At 26.6% G+C, this 23,538-nt stretch overlaps 1 protein-coding gene and 2 long non-coding RNA genes across 3 annotated transcripts; 1 reads left to right on the forward strand and 2 right to left on the reverse strand.

Moving 5' to 3' along the window:
* Positions 1 to 562: 562 nt before the first annotated feature.
* LOC132927406 (uncharacterized) lies at positions 563 to 3,052 on the reverse strand. The gene is made up of 3 exons (XR_009661719.1): positions 2,716 to 3,052; positions 1,418 to 1,744; positions 563 to 621 (listed from the first exon to the last, which is right to left on the reverse strand). It is a non-coding gene; the product is annotated as an uncharacterized LOC132927406 (long non-coding RNA).
* A 216-nt stretch (positions 3,053 to 3,268) lies between these two features.
* On the forward strand, positions 3,269 to 22,052 carry LOC132927480 (uncharacterized). Its single transcript, XR_009661737.1, has 4 exons — positions 3,269 to 3,498; positions 5,566 to 5,630; positions 18,810 to 18,921; positions 21,276 to 22,052. It is a non-coding gene; the product is annotated as an uncharacterized LOC132927480 (long non-coding RNA).
* On the reverse strand, positions 3,789 to 4,733 carry LOC132923796 (uncharacterized). The gene has a single exon (XM_060987768.1). The coding sequence runs from the start codon at positions 4,725 to 4,727 to the stop codon at positions 3,789 to 3,791; it is 939 nt and encodes a 312-aa protein (XP_060843751.1). The 5' UTR covers positions 4,728 to 4,733.
* Positions 22,053 to 23,538: the final 1,486 nt, after the last annotated feature.

A 23,538-nucleotide genomic window follows, 5' to 3' on the forward strand; every position in this document is an offset into this window, starting at 1 on the left:
ACGTCATAGTGATTGACTACGACAATAAGATTAAATTATAAATACATTAATACATAAGTTCATACAAAGCCATTTTTATATACAAATTTAAATACTTAAGTGATTATATGGCTCCAGATTTACCTTAGGTTTATCTCATCGTCCGTTGTTCACCACTTGGTGATGTGTAAATCAGTCGGGCTTGATAATACCAAGTTCCAATACCAAGTTGGGCCATTTTTTATTAAATTCCTCGGAATCAATTAAATCCACCTCATCATCCGAATTTTTCCATTTTACGATAAACATTAATCTAGTGTTTATTTTGGTTACCGTAAGAATTTGATTGGGTCCACGTTTTAATCTGTAACTCCTTTTTTTTATTTTATATGATTTGCCATCACATAAACATGTTTTTTGTTTCAATTTTAACCACTTCATTTAAAATAACATTAATTTTACTGTAAAAAAAAAAATTGTATTAATACTAATTGAATAATAATTAAAAATATTTAAACTTGCAAATGTATTTTAGTTTATTAATTAATATTAAATTTCATAAAATTATCAAATTATTTACATTATTAAATGAATTATTTACAGCTTTTATTAATTTTCTAAAAAATACAACATTTTCAGGATCTGAAACAGAATAAAATAATAAAATATATAATTATAATAATATACAATCATTCATAATCTTATACAAAATTCTATGAAATATTTAAACTAAGTAAAATAAGCAAACATGTTAAGTATTTTAATTCAATATTTGTCCTGCTTGCATACATTTTTATTTTTTATAAGCATATGCAGTGACAAGGGTAAGTAAAGATTTATTTAGCAAAGAATGCACGGAAAAAAGATTATGGTGCATTTTATAGTTACATCATATTAGAAGATATGATTCACATATTTAGGAAAGATTTATCAAAAATATAATACAAAAGTAATTTATTATTGTTTGAAATCTTGATATTTAAATTTTTTTGATTATTGGCGAGTAACTAATTTTTTTAATATAATTTTAAAATAAAGATTGCTTTTAATGGTTTATTTGTTTACTTGGTTATGTAGTTTTTCCCATGTAAATGGTTCATAATTGGAAAAGGTAATTTTGTTTATTTTAATTATGTTTTATAATAAAAAAATATCATTAACCAATTTAGCACATTATCGGTATAGCTACATTAAATTAGCATCGCGATTACATAACAATGTTAAAAGTAAAGTAAATAATCATGCATAAAAATGGAAGTATAACTTTGATAGGTACTTGACTGAATTATAGAGCTGTATAATAGATATTTAATAAATGTGTTTATTATAACAATGTCATAATGATTGACCAAGGCAATAAGATTAATAAATAAGTTTGTATAAAACATTTATATATTCAAATTTAAATACTTAAGTAATTATGTGGCTCCAGATTTACCTTAGATTTATCCCATAAATTTTTTTTCGCTACTAGATGACGTATAAGTTTGACGGGCTTGATAGTATTCGAACACTAAGTCTGGTCACTTTTCATACACCTCTTTGGCACTAATGAAATCCACCTTTGCCATCTTTAGCGTTTTTCCATTTCATAATAAACGTTAATTGATCGTCTTTTTTTGTTATTCCAACAATTTTATCGGGTTCAAGTCCCCGAGTCAAACTATATCTCGTTCTTTTCAAATTTATCTCATATGATTGATCATCACAAATACAAGTTGTTGAGCCCCAATTAATAATTTCATTGATGTCAACTGTCAAGTTACTGTAAAAAAAAAATTTTTATTAATACTTATTGAAAATAAGACTTCAATTAGTCGGTAATTGTATTATTTAATTAATTTATTAAATAATACTCAAATTCAATATTAACCAAACATTTTAATTGTTAAAATTGGACATTTAATTTCATCTTTTAAGCAAAGAAGATGAAGTGAATGTATAGCAATAAAAATAATATTAATGGGAGGTAGTTCAAATAAATTCAATTATTTGATTTTCAGAAATTTGTCTTAATTAGTAAAAAGTTAAAACTAGCGGGATAAAAGTTATGTTTACTCTAAAAAATATTAGAATAATAAAAATATTTATTGAAAATCCAGTAAAAATAGATAATCCGTGAATTTAACTAGCAATAATAGCAAATACTATTCCTATAGTTAAAACATAGTGAAAATGAAGTACCCACTAGATAGTAAGTATCATGAAGAATTATATCAATAGATGAGTTAGCGAGAATCACACCTGTTAAACTTTCAATTGGTAAATCTTTACCACTGTTTTTACTTATCTTCACTGTTAAAATTATCATCAATGCTGATATATTTTTTTTACATGCATAAACACATTTATAATAATTCCTATTGATATTTATTATTATAAACATTTTTATTTATATATTATATGGTGTTTGTTGTCGAGTAACGAGTATTGTATACAATATTTGAATAGTTTATACAAAATAGTATTCTATTCCTGATTTTTCATTCTAATTATGGCTAATAAATTAAAACCACAAGACATTTTTGAATTGCTGGACGGTTGCATATGAAATATATATATGAAATTTTATTGTACCTACTGTCTACCAATGAAACTTGGTATTCGTTATCTAATAAGTGTATTTATAATATTCGTTTTTTTAGTTAAAAATTAATGCGGTAGCCGGTGCCCGGTAGTGAAAGGGTTAAAATGTATATTATTTATATATATAACTTATTTATTTACAATACTTACAATAGTTAGATTTCTGACTGTTTTTCTACCAACATTGGCCTCGGTGGATAAAAATTTCAAGGATTCGAAGTATACCCATTTGCTTTTATACATACTTCGTCTGTTCTTTGGCCTGTTCTAGATGTTTTTTTTATTTCTAGTTTCACCAGCATGCTCAATGCTAGTTTCTCAAACCTTGTAACTTTCTTTGGATTTCACCTTCACTTGTGTTAAATGACACAGCTAATTGACGAACAGCATCTCCCCTAGCTAATTTATCTTTGTACCTTACATCTTTGGGATTCCATAAACAGTTGGCACCAACAGTGCAAGAAATTTGGCCTCCGTGCTATTGACGACGGCAGATAAGATGGAAGTGCGACTCGTTTACCTCCACTCGCGAAACGGAGTATTATGTAATATTATGTAATTATATTATTGTGCTATCAGCGGTCGACCACCGCCGGAGAATACCGGGAAACATATTCCTAAAATATCTATTACAATATTAATATTTAGTCATGATACTATGACAGTATGATTGTTTCTATTGTATTACTGACTGATTTCTGTGTTTGCCGTAGTGTCGTGCACCTAACCTCGTCCTCGTGTATGAAATAATTTGTTTGCTTACTGTAGAATTAAATACAGCTATGATTTAATACTTAATATTGCATAATACAATAATACATTATGGAAAGGAAACCAAAGGGCTGAGCTGAAAAACTTCGTTTAAAAAAACTGGTAAATTTGCAGGCTATTGCCAATGAGTCAAAACAAAATTTATTTTGAACTTATTCGTTGGTAAGTATAAAGAATTGAGTATACTGTATACTATACTTATATTACATCAATACATCCAGTGGCGAACCCAGGATTTTAGTACTGTGGGTTTGCCTCACTTACGAGAGGCCACTGTGTAGAAGGTTCAATCAAATGTACAATACAAAATCGGTCGCTACGCTGCGATTTACCTTATTTTGATTACATTTATTATAACTAGAAGAGATAAAGCACAAGTCATAACTATTCTTTTAATACAATTTAAAACTTACTTACAAACTTTGATATTATTAATTAATTCAAATTGAAATTCATTTAACAAACTTACCTGGAATATTTAAATAATTTTGAGTACCTACTTTAGATTTTGAGAAGAGATTATACATATTTATTATTATATTTGTATACATATAGTTGCAGTATATTTTCGGACTCAAGTATGTCTCATTTCGATTTGACTCGGCCAAATGTTTAGCTAGAACAGCATCATATTTTGACACAAGTTTAACTATTTCAATAAAAAGTCCTTTACTTTGTGTATCTTGATTAATGTCCTCTCTGTGTCCTCGAAATGGAAGACCATTTGTTGAAAGGAATAAAGATAGATCAATTAATCGTTTTAACACACTTCGATTAAATTCTATTTGAGACTTTTGAACTTTCATTAAATTTTGTTGGATTGTAATGTCTTTTGAAATTCTGCTTTTTAAAATTAAATATTCATTTTCTGCATCTCTGTGGTCCTTGGATTTTTTATGTTTAATAATTTTTTCATTTCCTTTGCGGAAATTAGAAACACCTTTATTAGGATTAGACCATTGAGAACTATGCTGAGATACAGATCGAAACAAAAAGCAAGGAAAACAAAACATTTTGTTAGCTTTTGGGGAAAATACTAGCCAATTTCTTTTACAGCTCATTCCTGATTTAACATTTTGGTTATACCAGTTGGGAGAAAATTTTTTGCCACACTCATTTTCTTCAAAAACATAATTATTACTATTAAAACCAGGTTGACAAGGCCCTATTTCAACAAGAGTTCTGATTATTTGAGGTGTTAACACAGTATCAATAAATAAATATGGATCTGATGGATAATCATGGCATCTATCAATTAATGTAGAGTATGAAACATTTTGGGCAAGTTCAATTTGTTTGTTGGTTTGAGAAGAAGAACAATTGTCCATTTGTGGTATATTATCATTGAAAGGTATCAAATCTGTTTGTTTATGTTTTGAATCGTCTGGCATGTAAGATGTTTGTATTAATAATTCCTCTTTTACGAAAGAAGCTGGAGGTAGAATGTCATATTCTGTTATAATATCTATAAAATATAGATTGTATAATCAAGACTTACTTTATTAAATATAATTATATAATAATTAGAGAAAAGTGAAACTAACAATTTTATAACGACACACAAAACTTTTGTATTTCAATTCATTTTTTTGAAATAGTAAATATAAATTTAAATAATGCATTTATAAATATAATATTATATTGCATTTTAAAATTCTTAGTTTATCTTATGACCTACCTATAAGATAATTTTTCTTTTTAATAATTGATAAATCTTTCTTTTATAATTTAATTATTATTTAATATGAATCAGGTATTTAATATTAAAAAAAAAAAATCTAACAGGAGAATTTTAATTATTATTAATAAATATTTATTCTTTAGATATAAATTTTATAATAAATCTTGGTTCTGATACTTCAGAATTAGAATAAAAGTATTGCTCATCAGCCCATATCTAATAAGTACATTCGTAATAGGTAAGTAATAACTATTTTATATATTTTGTAAATGACTTATAACACCCATATTATTATTTAATATTATTTCTATTTTGATTATTGTAATATTGTACATATTTATGTAGTTTGTCATTTTGAGAGGCCACATTTTACCGAGGAAAAAACTGTGGGTCAGCTGACCTCCCAAACCCCCCCCTGGGTCCGCCCCTGAATACATCATATATTTTAATATTAAATTGCAGATTAAAATAAAATCTGAATTCATTTTTCTCTTGATATTATTAGTATATATCTAATTACTTTTTACTATGGTATTCCCAATATTTAGATGATTGTGTAACGCAACCAAAATACTAAAGTTGCTTAACTGTAGCTGTAAGAGAAAATTCTTTGGTGAGTTAACTTTTTTAATTTATATATTACTTATTATATGTTTTCTTATTATATTGTGTATACATTATTTAACTTAATTGTTATTTTATTAGTAGGTACCTACATGTAAAATAATTTGTCATACTTAATTTATGATTTAAAAAATAATTAATAGTCAACAACTCGTTAGAAACATAAGTTTGAGGAACATGTAATTATTATTTGTTAACATTTATGTGTTTATTAAATAGTTACTTTTTGAAATTGTTTACTAGGTATGTAATTATCATACTACATATATATTTTATGTATGAGCTATAATAGCATTTGTTAGTTTGTTTACCAGTATTTTTTTTTAATTTATATAAACAATGTTTATATTCATATTATTAAACAGTAATTTAAAATAAAATCTATATATACTAATTTAATTATATTTAATAATTAAAAAAAAAAACTTATTATAAATTATTTTTTGATACATCAGTAAAAAAAAAAAATTAATTTTACAGTATATATATATGATAAATTACATTTTAAAGAGAATCAAAATTAAATAACAGTAAATCCATAAATATAAATATATTTTATTTAGTTAATAATTTGAGAACTAAAAAAAAACATGAGGTAAAAATTTTTTTGTACACTAGGTGTGATAATGCTTTACGCTAGGGACAATGTTTTTTGCAGAACAGTTGGCCGATTGGGTCCCAGTCCGCCCCTGTATTTCTAATAAATACTTATTTTATTTATTTAAATTATAATTCTATATAAAAATCTTTGTTTAGTGTTGGGTGTAATTAATCAGATAGTTCTTGACCACATGAGAAAATTGTAGTATGTGATTGTGATATCATGATAAGCTAGGGGCATTACATTTAGTAGGTATGACATTAACATTTAATAAGAAATAAATAGTAAAATCATATTTTATAAATTTGTAAATTATAAAATCAAATTGTCTATAAATATAAAAATTAACAACAAATTGATTCATTTAATACCTATTAGATTTAAGATGATTTGTATATGTATCACAATAATATTATGTAAGCACCTAGTTCTATACCTAATTAGTCAGTAGTCATAATACATGTACATGTCCAATCTATCTGCATGCAGTTTTTTTTTTTATTAAAAGAATAACAAATAATTTTAATCACTTTGATAATACTGTTGGGAACATCTTACCTAGTAGTAACTTTCTTTATTTTTTCAATATTTATTTAATACATTTCTTGTACAAAATACTTAAATTTTAATTTAACTAATCGGAACTGATGCAAAAACCAATATTATGAACCAGAACTCTATTCCAACTTGTTCCGGCAAATTTAGCATTCTTATAAACAATTACTCTCCACTATAAAATCAGAAATATAACCATCAACCTTTGACTAAAATAACAATTATTTTAAGATGTCTTTCTATAAAGCTCAAGAGAACCAATTAAATAATTAAAAATATTTAAATTTGCAAATGTATTTTAGTTTATTAATTAATATTAAATTTCATAAAATTATCAAATTATTTACATTATTAAATGAATTATTTACAGCTTTTATTAATTTTCTAAAAAATACAACATTTTCAGGATCTGAAACAGAATAAAATAATAAAATATATAATTATAATAATATACAAACATTCATAATCTTATACAAAATTCTATAAAATATTTAAACTAAGTAAAATAAGCAAACATGTTAAGTATTATAATTCAATATTTGTCCGGCCAGCATACATTTTTATTTTTTGTAAGCATATGCAGTGACAAGGGTAAGTAAAGATTTGTTTAGCAGAGAATGCACGGGAAAAAGATTATGGTGCATTTTATAGTTACATCATATTAGAAGATATGATTCACATATTTTAAATTTTAACCAAAATAAAATGGTTTTAAATTTTATTAAAGAATCAGTGTACAGTATTTTGAATTTGAACATATTTTTTATTATTCTAAGAGAACATGAGATGTATATTTTAAGGTTTTCAATGCATAAATGTGTAGTATTATTTGTATTTTTTGAAATATTCTGAAATGCAACAACTTTTTTTTTTAACAATTTCTAGCATTCACTGTTTTAAATCTTTGCTTGAAGAGTAAAAATTGATATTTTATACCTAGTTATAAAAACTTAACTTAATTATTAGTTTTAATATGATGAATGCTTGTAGTATTTGTAGTACACTATCGATATAGCTACATTATAATGGCGATTACATAACTATGTTAAAAGTAAAGTTAATAATCATGCATAAAAATGGAAGTATTACTTTGATAGGTACTTGACTGTATTAAAGAGCCGTATAATATATTAATATATACCTATTAAATGTGTTTATTAGGACAACGTCATAGTGATTGACCACGACAATAAGATTAAATTATAAATACATTAATACATAAGTTCATACAAAGCCATTTTTATATACAAATTTAAATACTTAAGTGATTATATGGCTCCAGATTTACCTTAGGTTTATCTCATCGTCCGTTGTTCACCACTTGGTGATGTGTAAATTAGTCGGGCTTGATAATACCAAGTTCCAATACCAAGTTGGGCCATTTTTTATTAAATTCCTCGGAGTCAATTAAATTCACCTCATCCTCTGAATTTGTCCATTTTACGATAAATATTAATCTTGTGTTTATTCTGGTTACCGCAAGAATTTGATTGGGTCCACGTTTCAATCTGTAACTCCTTCTTTTTATTTTATATGATTTACCATCACATAAACATGTTTTTTTTTCAATTTTAACCACTTCATTTAAAATAACATTAATTTTACTGTAAAAAAAAAAATTGTATTAATACTAATTGAAAATAATTTTCATAGATTTTATTTTGTAAATCTAAGTTATGATTAATTAATTTTTGTTTTTTATATATTTTTACTTAAATGCTGGGAGCAAAAATTAAACTTTTAAATCAGACGGGACTAGGTACCTAAGTTGTTTTAAAATAATTCAAATATTTTTGTTTTAATTTTGTTGTCCCTGTGTGGACCTGGTCTTATGACTAATGTTTTTATGCATTTAATTATTAAATGTTAACTAATATTATAGGCACTTTTCACATGGGTTCTGACTGTTCTGAGATTAAGAGACTCAATAGTCAATAGAAACATAGGACAGTGTGGTATTGGGATTTTGTATAATATGTATAAATAAGTATAAATAATAATAAATTTGTGAAATCATCACTTCGAATTTGATACATACAACGAGCATAATATATTATTTTATATTCTTAATTCAATTCTTAATTATTTAAAGAAAAATAAATTTATATTGATGACCAAGGTAACATCTATAAACTATTATTATTATAGTTTAAGAGGACATTATACCCGCATGTGTTGTCTCTGTTTTACTAATGTAGATTAGCAAATTTTCGTTAACATTTAATTTTTATGTGAATTATGGTTATGTAAAATATTAAAACTTTAAAATGCTCGTAACTCGCTTAAAAATTAAAATACCAATAAAAGCCTATGAGATGCCCCAGATAACATTATTATCTTTAAGTTTGATAATAGGTTAATTGACTCTAATATTAAAGTAAACATCACAAAAAGTGTTATGCTGAACAAAAAGTTACTATGATCAACATTAGTGAGACAGAGACAACACATGCGGGTATAACGTCCTCTTAAATGTATTTGAAATTCACAGATGTGCAATTATTATGAAAAAATTATAAAGGAAATAACATGCAAATGCAAAGAAATCCTAGCCCTAGTTTTAATAATTCATTTTACCTTCATCATTATTTTTATTTATGTTTAATTTTTCTATACAATTATTTAACATATTTCATTAGTTTAAGTATATTGAGGGAATAGAATTAAATGATAAAAATTCAAAATATAAATTTATCTAAAGGATAACATTTTTTTCTTAAAACGTTTTTATTATATAATATAGGTGAAATTAATAATATTAAAACAATTACATTTCAATTTTTTATATAACCTGGCATATCTTTATTAATTATTATGGCAATATTACTTTAGGAGCTACTTACAATAATTAACTGTAGATGAAAAAGTAACACGAATCAAAAAGGTTCGTCTACCTATTTTGGTACTCAAATCGTGAGTTTTTAACCCTATTATTTTATAATAATAGGTTATTTTCATTACTTTTCAATGTAAAAATCTAAGAATTGCGAACGCTTTTTTTAAAAAAAAATCATGAATAACGCGAATGTTTATGCAAAACTCGTATTTGACAAAATCGATTCTTTTTTTTCAATATAACTAAAAAAAAATAACGAATAACTACTAAAAAGTTTACAAAATATTTATGTTAAAATTTCCAACATGAAATATTTTTTTTAATATTTTCTTTTTGAACTTTGATAAACATTTAGAATTTTCGATTTTTTTTTTAAGTGGATAATATTTATTTGGTTCAAGATGCTTGAAAATTGAATACAAGTTTCCTAATAAATAATTCATACCTATCTAAGACTTCAAATTTTAAATTATGCTTTTCATCATGATTTAATGTGTAGGTATTCTTCATTTATTTAATTTTTTTAGCCCATTGATATAATTAAAACTATTATTGGAATGATCCATTTTCATTTTTAATCAGTTTAAATTAAAAGCTTATTGAAATATATGGTGACTAATTATAATAAAGCAAATGTTTTATTATTCTTAAAGAACATCACAACACTAAAAACAAGTTTGCTTAGATTTATAATTGTATGTAATTATCTAAGAAATATGGTGTGGGTCTCGCACTTAAACTCTAATTATTCAATGAAATACAGGCATTTGAAAATATGCGTGTGACATCATAGTTCCGAAGTCGAAACATCGGCGTATATTTACGTGCAAAAGTGTCCAGATTAACACAATGATTTCAATTGTTAAAATATAATATTTTAAAATTTTTTTTATGTAACCTTAAGTGTTTTTTGTGTTTATGACACTTGTTTAATTATAATATTTTAATATATTTTCTAGTTTTTTATAGTAAATAAAACTATTAGTCAATTTCGTAAAATTTTGTTTGTGCGTTAATGCAACGCGACTCGCGAGTCACGAACTCAATAATTTTACTAAATTATAATTTATAATATGTAAAATGTATGCAACAACAAGATATATTATATTTTAAATCACACCATCGTTCTAAGTGCATAAATATATATGGGATTTTGAAAAAAAAATTCAGAAATACTATTTAAAGTTTTTAAAATCATTGTATAAATCAAACTACTTTTACACGTAAAACTACATAGGGCATAGGCCGATATTCGGTCGTCGGCTGTATGACGTTTTTTATTTAGAGTTACACAGTATTTCTTTTTTTCTGCAAAGACACCGCGCGCTTTGTATCACATTTATTGGTACAAGTGCACTTAAAGAAACCCTGACCAGTCCCCAGTGACTGTACAGTTGCCGCACGACTAACAAGATTTATTTTTTATTTTTATTTTTTTCACTTCTATCATCAAACTTGTATGTGTTTTTCTTTTGTTAAAGTTATACTTTTTGTTTTCAATGAACGATTTTTAACAATCATATAAAATTTTCTTTCATCAAATATTATTCATTCGAATTAATTGTAAACTACTTATATTGGCTATATTTATACTTAAAATAATATGATAAAGACAGACGAACCATTCAAACCAACACTGAATGCGTATTAAAACTATAGTAAATCCGAAAACTATTACTAAACTTTAAACCTTACCAATTTTAATGACAATATTAATTACAACAACGATAATCTTATCGATCTATTCTAATTTATTACTATGCTAGACAGCAAAATAAGTAATAACGATATTGTATGATATTATATTATATTATATATTTTTATATACCTATACATGATATTTTGTTCAATTTGACACATTAACGAAGTGATGACAGGAAGTCAGGAATACATAAAATAACTAGTTTAAGTATAAATTATGTACATTACCTTTTAACGTTTTAATTATTTTATAAATTACCTAGTAATTTCATAAACTAAATAATTTAACATTTTAACTGTAACATATATAAATTAATATATGGTTTATAAAATATGCTAATAGATATAAATATGTTGAGTTAGTTATCTGAATTATATTTACTAATAGGTTTGTGATTGGGGGGGGGGGGTGAATCCCAAAACCTTTTCGCATTAATCAAATGTTCAATGATGATTTAATGTTGTTATTTAAATGACAACAAATAATTTTGATTAAAAACACACCAATAATGCACTTACGACTTATATACCTATATCTCAATGGTTTATGAACTACATACTTACTAGGCGTAAGCCGTAAGTACAATATTTTATGAATTATGGTCAGTTTTTGGTTGTTTATAAATATTTATTCAATATTATATGACAATCAAACTCTACACATTATCTTTGACTTAAATTATTATTATACATACTATGTCGAAATAAATTATACCACTAAAATTCGTATGTGGCTAGTTCTCTAGTTTACAGAAATTTTTTATATTGTGTGGGATGTCACGGATTGATTCGTCGCGGCGGAGGCAGAATTTAATACGCTGCAGTATTTATCGGTTTTTGGTTAAATGTAAAGTACTCGTAACTGCTAATGAGTTTATTTTTTTCCAAATAATCTTATAAAATTATATAAGACTAGGTACCTCGAAATCTGTCTATTTGTATAATTGTAACACATTTTGGTTATATACTAATAAAATATCTAATAATAATAATTATAATATTATAAATTATAATGCACCACTGTCATATATGAGAATACTGGCACTTAGCAGTAGTGTTATGAGCTTATTTTTGATTTTTAATCTATGTTTATTTTTCATAATTATATAGGCCTATCGTTGTATTAAAATTGTAAATATCTATTTTATTATTATAATAATAATAATAACCAAAATTATATTAAATGCACTTGCATATTATTATAATAAGCAAATTAATAAAATTGTTTAATACAATCCAATAAGTTTTGAGTTTTTTTCGTAAAATTTTAATCACCTAATAGAATATCAAAAAAATAAATACCTAACACGCCTAGTATTTATTTTACAAGAGCTAAAAACTTCACAGTCAAAAAGAATTTTTATTTATATAGGAACATTTTACATTTGTACATAATTGTTAAACGTGTTGTTTGCGTCGGTATGCCGATGAAGTCCTCCCATACACTATTATACTGTTGTACCTACACATTTATCATAACTGTATTATAACATGTAGGTATTATATTATAATAGTTTTATGTGCATGTATTGTACGTATTGTTTTATTGTAGTATATAAAATATATAACACGAGTATTTCAAGTATTTGGCTATAGGTTATAGCGATATCGTATAGTATATGAATATGGGTTTGTCGTTATACAAAAATATATCATGTCCCATAGTCTTGCCTAAACGTCATGATGTTGCTGTGTATACTAACTTAACCGACCAGATTTTTAATCAACATTTTAAAATGAACATTTATAAAATCAAATTCAACTTTTAAGATCTACCTATAGGAATTAATAATCAGAACAAATGGTTTTGAAATTTTTTCTTCGAGTTTGTATATCGAATTAATTTAAATTTTTAATTATGAAATTAAAAACAATAATTATTAATATGAATTTTTAAATTTTAAATGTATAGCTATTAGGATGAATTAAATATACCTAACACTTCCAAAGGCGGGTGGCTAAAACATCTTAACGCGCCTTTCCTTGGAACCGTGACTGAAAATAGTTAGGTCTTAGGTACACGGTACTCTACAAAAGTACAAAATTATATTAAATATACGTTCTATATACAAGTCAATAATCGATAATTGAATATATAATAAGGTAATTAAATGAAATAATTTAATAAAGATTTGGAAAGTAAACACTAGACTACGAAATGAGATAATGGCAAGAATAAATTGTCCTCCAAACGGCAAACGGGATACAGTCAAATAATATTTTTATTGTGAATAGCATGATGCGGTACTATACACTATTCAATTGCGTTCTATTACTCTCACTCTCTCTCTATCTCTCTCTCTCTCTCTCTCTTTCTATCGTTTTCTCTATCTCTCTCTGACCCATGCGTATCATGGACGTAACACAATCGTTCAAAGTTATTATTTTTTATGTTTTTGACTAATCATTGAGTAAATTACCTATTAAACAGTAACGCGCGGTGGATTACAACAAGTTCACTTGGTGGGAGAAATTAGACCTCGAAACCACGAATTGACTTCAGCGCAAATTGTATAGTGATTTATGAAACTATTATTATGCGAATGGTAGATAAGATAAGAGGCCAAAATTATCTACTACATGGGTAAGTGGTAAATTTTTTGGTCTCCACTACTCCACTAAATACGTACTCTCTAAAATCTATTCTATATTTCTATACAGCATATGGAGATTCCAAGTTTTTATTCAATTCAGTCGATGATTTGTGAAAATAAAATCAAAAATGATACAATATAATAATAATATACGAATACGTCGAAATCGGCTTATTTTTAACTCCTTCAGAGTATTCACTATAGTTATTGTATACTTTTATATTTTATAAATGAAAAAAATAACTGTGGATACAATAGAATACGACTCTGTAGGCCATCGAATAACACTATATAATACAGGGATTAATATTCCAGCACTGCCTTTGAACTCTCTCCTACAATAATATAATGCAGTTTTACAATAAAACACGTACACGGACTATATTATCATCTCAATGCTGAACCCCAAAACCATTTATCATGTCAGGCGATGGGTAGGTCACCGCCCACCGGTGACAATGGTGTTGAATTGACCCATTCATACTAAAGAGTTACAGTATTATAGTTTGTACAGGACAAACATTTTAAACGTCCATAATATTGTCATAATGCTCGAAAACACGTAGTTGAGTATTGGGTTTTAGATATAAATCACTAAAACATAACATTTTTAAAATACTAAAATTATTTTTTAACTATTTACTTTTTAAGTTTCCAATTTTTTTAGTTTTTTTTCTATGAATGTCAATCAAATGTTATTTGTTGGGTAATAAAAACTTAAAAATTAAGGACGAGGTGCTTTATATAAATTATAATAATTGAAAAATATTAATAATACATTTTATACATAGTCAGTAATCACATTTTTTTTTATAAGCATTTATAGTTCGAATTTTGACAAAATATAAAATACAAACAAATGAAGAAAATGTGCAAATTATTTTGTTAAAACTTTTTAAATCTAAAATTTAAAAATTTAATATAAGATTCTTCGTAAGTTTGTCTAATTTTATAAAAAAATTATCTCTACCAGAAACTAAAATAGAATTTTTATGAGTGTTTGAAAAGTTCAAATTTTTACAACATTGGTATTCACTCGATTTATCATGTACCTAGCGATTTTCTTATTTTGTTATAATTAAAAAAACAAATAACTGTACCTAGATATTTTAAATAATTTACACTATATGTCTATTTTATCAGTTGCTATACTTGATAACATTTTCATAACATTTTCACTCTTTCTGAGCTCTTTACGGACATTTTCAATTTTTTATTCCATAGTTATTAATAAATTAGTTATTAAATTTATTGGGTCAAGAAGCGTGAAAATTTAATTCAAGGTTCCTGTAGATAATTCGTTACAATAGCATTTGAAAAAAATTGTCAAATTTTAAATTATTTTGTAGTTAAAAATATATATTATAATAATATTATATCAAGGCTGACTCTCCGTCTTCGATAAGATTCGAAGCCCGTGAATTCGGCCTACCTTTTAATTAGTCCGATATAACGGTACTATCGGTGGCGGCGCAAACAGTTATCATTTCTCATCAGTAGATAGAAATCATTTATTAAAATTTTTAAAAATTAGTAGCTGATTAATCTACTTCAAAAAGTATGTTTTGAACACAGATATCTCAATATCTGATCAAACCTCTTACACTTTACCCAGACACTAAGCCATAGCACACCGGGCCGGGGGCTCATGATGATTAATATTGACAATATTATATAGTATGGGAGTTACCCATTTGCGACAAAAAAAATTAATTCATTTTGGGTAAGCCCATTTGCGCCAAAATAAAAAAAGGTATGTTTTTTCGGCCGCCCATTTGTGCCAAATTTACCTGTTTAAACATTTTACATTAAATAATTGGTTAATTCCTATATTAAAAAGACACCGTTTCTGTAACGTATAATAAAGTTATTTTTATAAGTCTGTCAATAGTAGTATTAAAAATATACCTAACCCCAAACAAAATTCACAAGTTAAAAAAAGATTAAAAACTACTTTAAAAGCAATAGAAAATTATAATTATAAATGATTATAATATTATAAATATTATTGATTATTATATTTAAAATTGACTATAATTTAAATAAAATTCTAACTGTTGTTTATTATTTGAGAAAAAAATATATTATTTTATTATAATTATACCAGGAGAATTTGGCACAAATGATGGGCGGTCGGAAAAAACATGCCTTTTTTATTTTGGCGTAAATGGGCTATAACCAAAACGAATTAATTTTTTTTGGCGCAAATGGGCGATGCCCATATAGTATAGTATTTACTAATAAATGTATTTTTAAATTTTAAATACTAAACAGTTAAAAACTACTGCTATTGGTTGCCGGTCGGTAGGTACGAATGGTACGATACTATTATAAGTTAATACTTCGTAGTCAAATAATTATATGGTTAATAATAATATAATATACATTGTACATTACATAATATTTCATAAACTATTCGAAAAAATAGGTAGCAAAGTAGGTATTCATAGTAGAGGATGGTATAAACGGGTTTGGGCCGGCTGTTTATTTTTGTAGAATACTGGGCCGTTTACCTCCCAGTCCTCCCCTGCAGATACTAAACTAATTAGTGTACACATTTTTTTTCATACGAACAAACCTATTATGTTATGCTTACTTAATTGACTACCTCTAAATAGGTTAAATTTACGGGGAATCATGAGTTCCTACACGAGAGTAGCTGCAGGTAAAAAATTACATACATTAATTCCTATACATATGTGACGTGTAAGTTCCTACATGGAAAAGGTACATATTATTTTAGTTCCGACACGGCTAAAGACATGTGTACGTACATTAGTTCCAACACGGTGTAAGACCTACATATTATGTACTATACTTTATTTAATATTCTAAGTTATCAAACTGATGATAAGGTCTTAAAAAAATTTATATATCATTATATATTACATTTATATAATATTATAACTATAATAGTTATCAAACTACTCAAACTGATGATGTGAAAATAATATCATTTAGAAGAATATAATAGTGTGGAGTAATTGAAGAAATATTATAACCAATATAACACTAACCTGCAATTAATTTTATTAATACATATTATATTATAGAAATAAATAAATAATTTATTTTCGCATTTTAAAAGTTATCGTTGATGGTCAATTATTCAAAATTAAATACCAGTTACATTACATTATAATTCGTTACATAAAATTCCCGAAACTGATATAAATTATAATGTATTATACCCATCAGCCACTTTAACCTGTAATCATCAGTTGATCAATAAATACAATGTGTTGGTCCATGCCTGCCCGAATTTACAAGTGCAACACTTATCGACGTGGATTGGTGGATTGGGTCCTAAATGACCTTATATCAGTAAATTGGGTCCCGGAAAAAATATATATGGCTTTTATAATATGTTCGGAGTAAATGATACATAGTAAAAATAATAAAAAAATTATGTCCCGGAAAAAATGTTAGTACGCTAATTTACTAAATTTACTAAATGTACGCCCGACTTACCACTTTCAAAATTAACACAAATTATCGCGGACCCAATTTACCTAGCCCCTTATAGACATAAACCAAAACGTCAAACTCGGCATTTCTGTCTGATCACTGATTGGCCCGGTGCATATATGTTAGTATACTAGTTGCCTTCCAAAATATACAAATTGCCTTCCATTCTAATCGTAAATAAAAAAGTTAATATACACTAGTTGCCACCGATGACTAGGTAATTCATAATTATGTACGTGTTGCCTGTTGCCTCCAAAGAATTCACACACTAATTACCTCTCGTATAGAATTAAGTAGTGGTCCATAAACTTCACTATAAAACATAAATACTCACATATGTTATAGTTATAAAAAATAATTTTACAGACACATAATAATGTCTATTATCTACATATAATTATGGTTAATTAGAATTATTTAATTAAAATTTTTTTTAAATAATGAATTGCTTCTCAATAAAAATATCAGTCTTAGGTATTTTGTAAAAATTATTTATCCCCCCTCCCTCGCCCACATACTTACACAAATAAAAGATTTATACATTGGTTATTTTATTTTTATTAGCTATTATAATAATTATTATATACATGTATATAAATAATAGTTAAAAATTAACCTAACCTAATAGTTATACGCAATTATATTAAAAACAATAAAAAAAATATTTGGTAATTTTATAATAATAAGTAAATACAAAATAGGTGATTAGTATAACAGTATATCTGTAATTAGTAATTACTAATTAGTTAATAAAACAAAATATAATATAATATGGTAATTTAATGGTAAAAAAAATTATTTATAACATTGCAATCATTGCATAGGTTTATATTTTTTAGTCAATATTTGTAGGTACCTACTCAAAATTTGACATATTTTTTTTAATTCAGCTTTTTTATTAGAGTACCTTTCATTGAAAATCATTTTGTTTCTAATTCATAATCGTGTATGTGGTTTAGTCTTATTAGAACTTTGTAATAAAATTACAGACCTGTTCGAATTAGTTTTAAAACTTCGATAAATGTACGTATATATACAGTGTGATTCTTTTTTCATGAATCACTCATTATTTCAAATAGTATTCATGTTTTTGAAAATATTTTTTTACATTGTTTCAAGTTGTTAAAAAAATTATATTTTTAAATATTTTTTATCCTTAATTTTAACCCCGCAAAATGTTTGTCCACTTCTTCGCTTGTCTAAACTGTAAACACGGATAACTCATAAGTTTATGAGTAGTTACTTGCCCTAAATTTTTATGTATCAAAATACTCAAAAAATTTTTCTACTTTAGAATATGAAATTAAAACTCTATGTTTTGATTCAAAAAAGTAAAAAACTTAAAAATATATAAGGATAAAAAATATTTTAAAATATAATTTTTTAATAAAAACGTTGATTTTTTAACAACAGCTTGCCGAGACGGCATCGAGTTTCACTTTCGTTGAGTCAGTTTGATCATCGTCCAATTCGTGTGTTGTAACAACCAGGGTTCCTTGCAGACGAGCGCGCGTTAATCGTTCGAGTAAGTAGCAACCACAAAGATATAATATAAAACAACATCTGTGGTAGCAACCGATAACGTATTGTGTAGTTGTAGTATATAATATATTAATTAATTAATTATTATGTATTAAATGTACTAATATATTTTATAAAATAAATCCAATTAATTGGATAGCAACTTAGATAGATCTGAAAATGTTCTTTTCTTTCGAGAAAACTAAAAGGAGTACGCGATACATCAAAATATTATGGTAGAGACTAGAGGAATTATACTATTGAATACGAATTACTATTGCGCGCGTACCCTTTTGGTTAACGATTGCGCGTGTTAAATACGATTACACGATTATGCAATATATTCACATTTGATAATACGAACAATACGATGGTAATAATTAATGTCGTATTATTTCATCTTTTATAGTAATTTCATACCTATCAGTTTATACAACAATTATAAGGATAAAATTACACTTGACGAATTAATTAATTATTTAAGTGAACTTAGCGACTTAGCCAGCTTTATAAACCTAACTACCTAACATATTGCAAATTATTTTTGTATTGACTAAAAATTGTATAGGTACATCAATTAACGTTTTAGGGCATTACTTATTATTTTATTAATGATACCCAGCCTGTCCTAAATTAAATTACGATATTTTTTTTAAATGTTATTTTTACTAATACTAATTAGTTGCAACTAAATTAAACATTTATGGGTTAAAAATTAAATTAATTAATTTATGCTTAATCTCGGTGAAACACGATTGCGCTGCCTTACCTTTTTACCCGCGATAAACGCAACACGATTGCATTTGAGTTTATAATATGCCATCTAACAATTTTCCAATACACTATTTAAAAATACATTCGGACTTGGTTAACTCGAAGTCGAAGTTCAAGTTCAAGTTAACCGAATTCGACTGTATACCTACTTTATCATACATGACATCATAAATATCTGTCAAAAATATTTTTTTAAATATATATTGGGAAAATATGTTAATGAAAAAAATATATGATAAAATATGTTTATATTATTATAGGCTCGAACGCAGTCGTGTGGTTTTTTCGTATGTAAAAATGATAGGTCAGGCGCAATCATGTTACACTGCTTAATCTGGCGACGTCGCAGTAAGTATGGATTCGTTTATATATCTTACCCAAAATGTATGTTCTATTGCCCGGTTAAAACGAACACAATCGTATATTATGAAAAAGGTAAAATGCGTGCGGATAAAACGCAGTTCGTCGGTACTCGGTACCCAAATGTTTTCATCGGTCACAGTCCACAGTCATTTATTATTGTGAACATAAAAGGCAAGGAAAATTAATCGAAACGCGTGTGTGACCATTCGGGTATGGGTCTCTGGCTGAGCACACATTATTCTATTCAAGATCCAAAGAGAAATCGTAGATTGGTCACAATATAATCACATTTTTTTGTGCATTCTAATCTATTCTTTTGATATTCACTCAGACGTCCGGCGCCAAATGTAGATTTTTTTCGGATTAAATATTTTTCGGCTAAAATACGGTTCGGACAAAATATTTTTGGATATTTTACGCGTTCCAGATTTATTTTTTATTCTACGATAAAATCAACCATTTATTTTATTGTCCATAAAATAATATAGTCAGATAGTTTAATTTTTATAAAATTTTAAATTTATCTTGAAAATGTAGTACAACTAGTACAAGTTTTATCATACTTAATATTAAAATCAAAAAAACGTAAAGAATCAAAAATAAGCTTGTATGTTGCTTATTGATGAAACTTTACCTTTTAATAATTTAAGAGGTGTTATAGTTAAGTATCTTTAAATATAAATAACGGGGCTAAGGGTATCGACGTTCTTTATCTTTTTGTTTATTATTAATTATCAAAGGCTATAATATGTTTATACGATTAATCGGTATCTAAAATATTGGTTATATTATTTTTAAATTTTATTACACTTGAGTCTGCGTATCTTATTTAACTATTGTTGATAGTAATCATATTTTCCATGATGTGAAAATGCATATTAATATAATTTTTTATCTGGTAAACATCGACGATTAAATTATAATGGAATCAAGACGAGAACTTATCATTTTGAGGGTTTTAAATAAAATAAAAATGCAATTTTCGAATGTAAGTTACGATATTAATGAAACATTTCACAACAATGAATTAAGTTAATAATACTATACAATATATATTTATTAAGTATCGAGAATGGCATATTTAATAGTATTATGATGATATTAAATTATGAAGCCTGTGTGACACGTATAACATATTTGTTTAATGTTTTATATATTTAATTTTTGTTTAATTATTATTATTGTGTCATGTACTCATGTTAGTATAATTATATTGTTTAGAGACGCACTATCGTTCGCCACCGTTTCGTGCGCGGAATAACACGGCTACCTGGTCTTTTCGATCGGTATGTTGTCGCGGTAACATCTGTGAATACAATAATATAATGTGATTTCAAATTTTTTTTGGTATTTACTCTAATAGAAAATTTATTATTTTTCCTTATTATTGTGAGTTGAGAGCCCTAAGGGTTAATTTTTATCATATACATAGGTACAAATCGGCATTATTTTATTATTTTTATTATATATTTTTGTATTGGAGTGAAAATGAATCGCCAATACTCATTAAATTATATAGGCGATATTCGCCACTATTTTGTGTTCGCTCGAATCATCACATTAATTTGTTTTACTTATTATATTGTGTACGCGAATCGCCACAAAAACTGTATAATTTTGTATGGGCGCTAATGGCCCTATTTTTTTTATATATATTATCGATAATTATTTGTGTATTGTGTGTATCAATTTGTATTATAAGTATTATTATTGCTAGGTAGCAGCTATAATGTGCACCGACAATCTGTGCCGTTTTTATATAATTATATAATTATACCTTATTACACACATATTTTATTCTGTTAGGTCATAAGAGCCGTGTATTTATTATATTTACTATTTATACTTTTCTGAATGTAATTTCTTTATATACTTGCACTTGTTAATTATTACGTATTATTATTATTATTACTATACTGGTTGTGCCAAACCGGCATTTTAGTCGGACTATTTATTTTACATAATATATTTTACTTGTTAGGCCAAAAGGGCCGTAACCTATTTATTGTATTGCGCTATATTATTTAATAATTATTACTATATACCTACATTTGAGTTATCTTTTTTTATACGAGTTAACTATTGGCTATTTGTTCAATAGTATAAGTCTACACTCACCACCCATACATTAACACTCACATGCAGGATTTGCTCGGCAACCCTGTTCACTTCCTGTTGAGTGCTATATACGAGTATACATAAATACACACAAACTCATATCGGTCGGCGTGTATTTTATTAATGGTGCGTGCCGAGTACAATGCATAACCCAGCGCCCTGCCTATTTGCCGTTCCTGGCCCATCGTGTTTTTTTTTAGTAGGTACCCGAACGTTTTCATCGGTCACATTTATTATTGTGAGCATAAGAGGTATGGTAAAATTCACCGAAACACGTGTGTGGCTGTACCTTACTCAGCGGTCTCTTTCTGTTTAAGATCGAAAGAGAAATCGTCGCCTGATGTGTACAACACAATTGACACATATTATAATATAGTACATTAATGTATTTTATATTAGTATATTACATACAATGATGGTCGAAAATATTCTTTACAAACAGCTAGTGTATCGAGTATATACCTACCCAGCATGCATCCGGAATCCGAATTGAATGTTATAAACTGTATACATTTTTGTACGCCGAACGTGCGCAACAACGAGTACGCATTATTATGGTCCATTTGACCATATTTATATATATTACATATAATGAAATAAATAAGTCTTTTAGATAAGTCTAACAAAATTATTTAACAAAAAGTACAATTTATTTCGTTTTAGAAATGAATAATCTACAAGGTCAAATGCGACACCGTATGCACATAAATTGTATGTGTATCTATTACTGAGGGTAGCTAAGAGTGTTTGTAATATATCTGCCATATCGCACATGTGATGGATCCGACGATATACAGGATGATTCGTGGGTTGCCATTTGAAAAGCAAAAGTCGATAGTGGTTTCACTATTAACTAAAAAAAATGTAAAAAAAATAAAAATATCATAAGTACAGTTGGAGAAAGGCATGAAAAAAATATATATTTTGAAAAAAAAATGTTAAAAAGTCAATACTTTTCGAAATAATATGAGTGTTTAATGATAAAAGAATCACCCCGTATAGTACAGGTAGTTTTAAATTTTATACCTACGACATAAACGTATATACAACTGAGGTACATGATGTATATTTATATACTTACACGCTATGTACACTCACGTCAATAACACAATAGCACCACACCCGAGCCACGACGATCCCTTCTCTTGGGTCCTCTGCAGGTATATGCCTATAATATAGTATAATAGAATCTCTTTTGTTGCAGGCGACACTGTGTTCTGCGATCAGCCACCGTCGGCATTTTTCTTCGCTGTCTTGTAAACCAGTCGAACTGTCGAATCGATTTCTACAATCATTTGAGTTTTGAACACGATTCAACGTCGACGTACATTCCGATACAGCCTACAGTGTGGTCAGTGTTCTGTTC

This window comes from Rhopalosiphum padi, chromosome 3 (genome assembly GCF_020882245.1).
Source record: "Rhopalosiphum padi isolate XX-2018 chromosome 3, ASM2088224v1, whole genome shotgun sequence".
Taxonomy (NCBI): domain Eukaryota; kingdom Metazoa; phylum Arthropoda; class Insecta; order Hemiptera; family Aphididae; genus Rhopalosiphum; species Rhopalosiphum padi.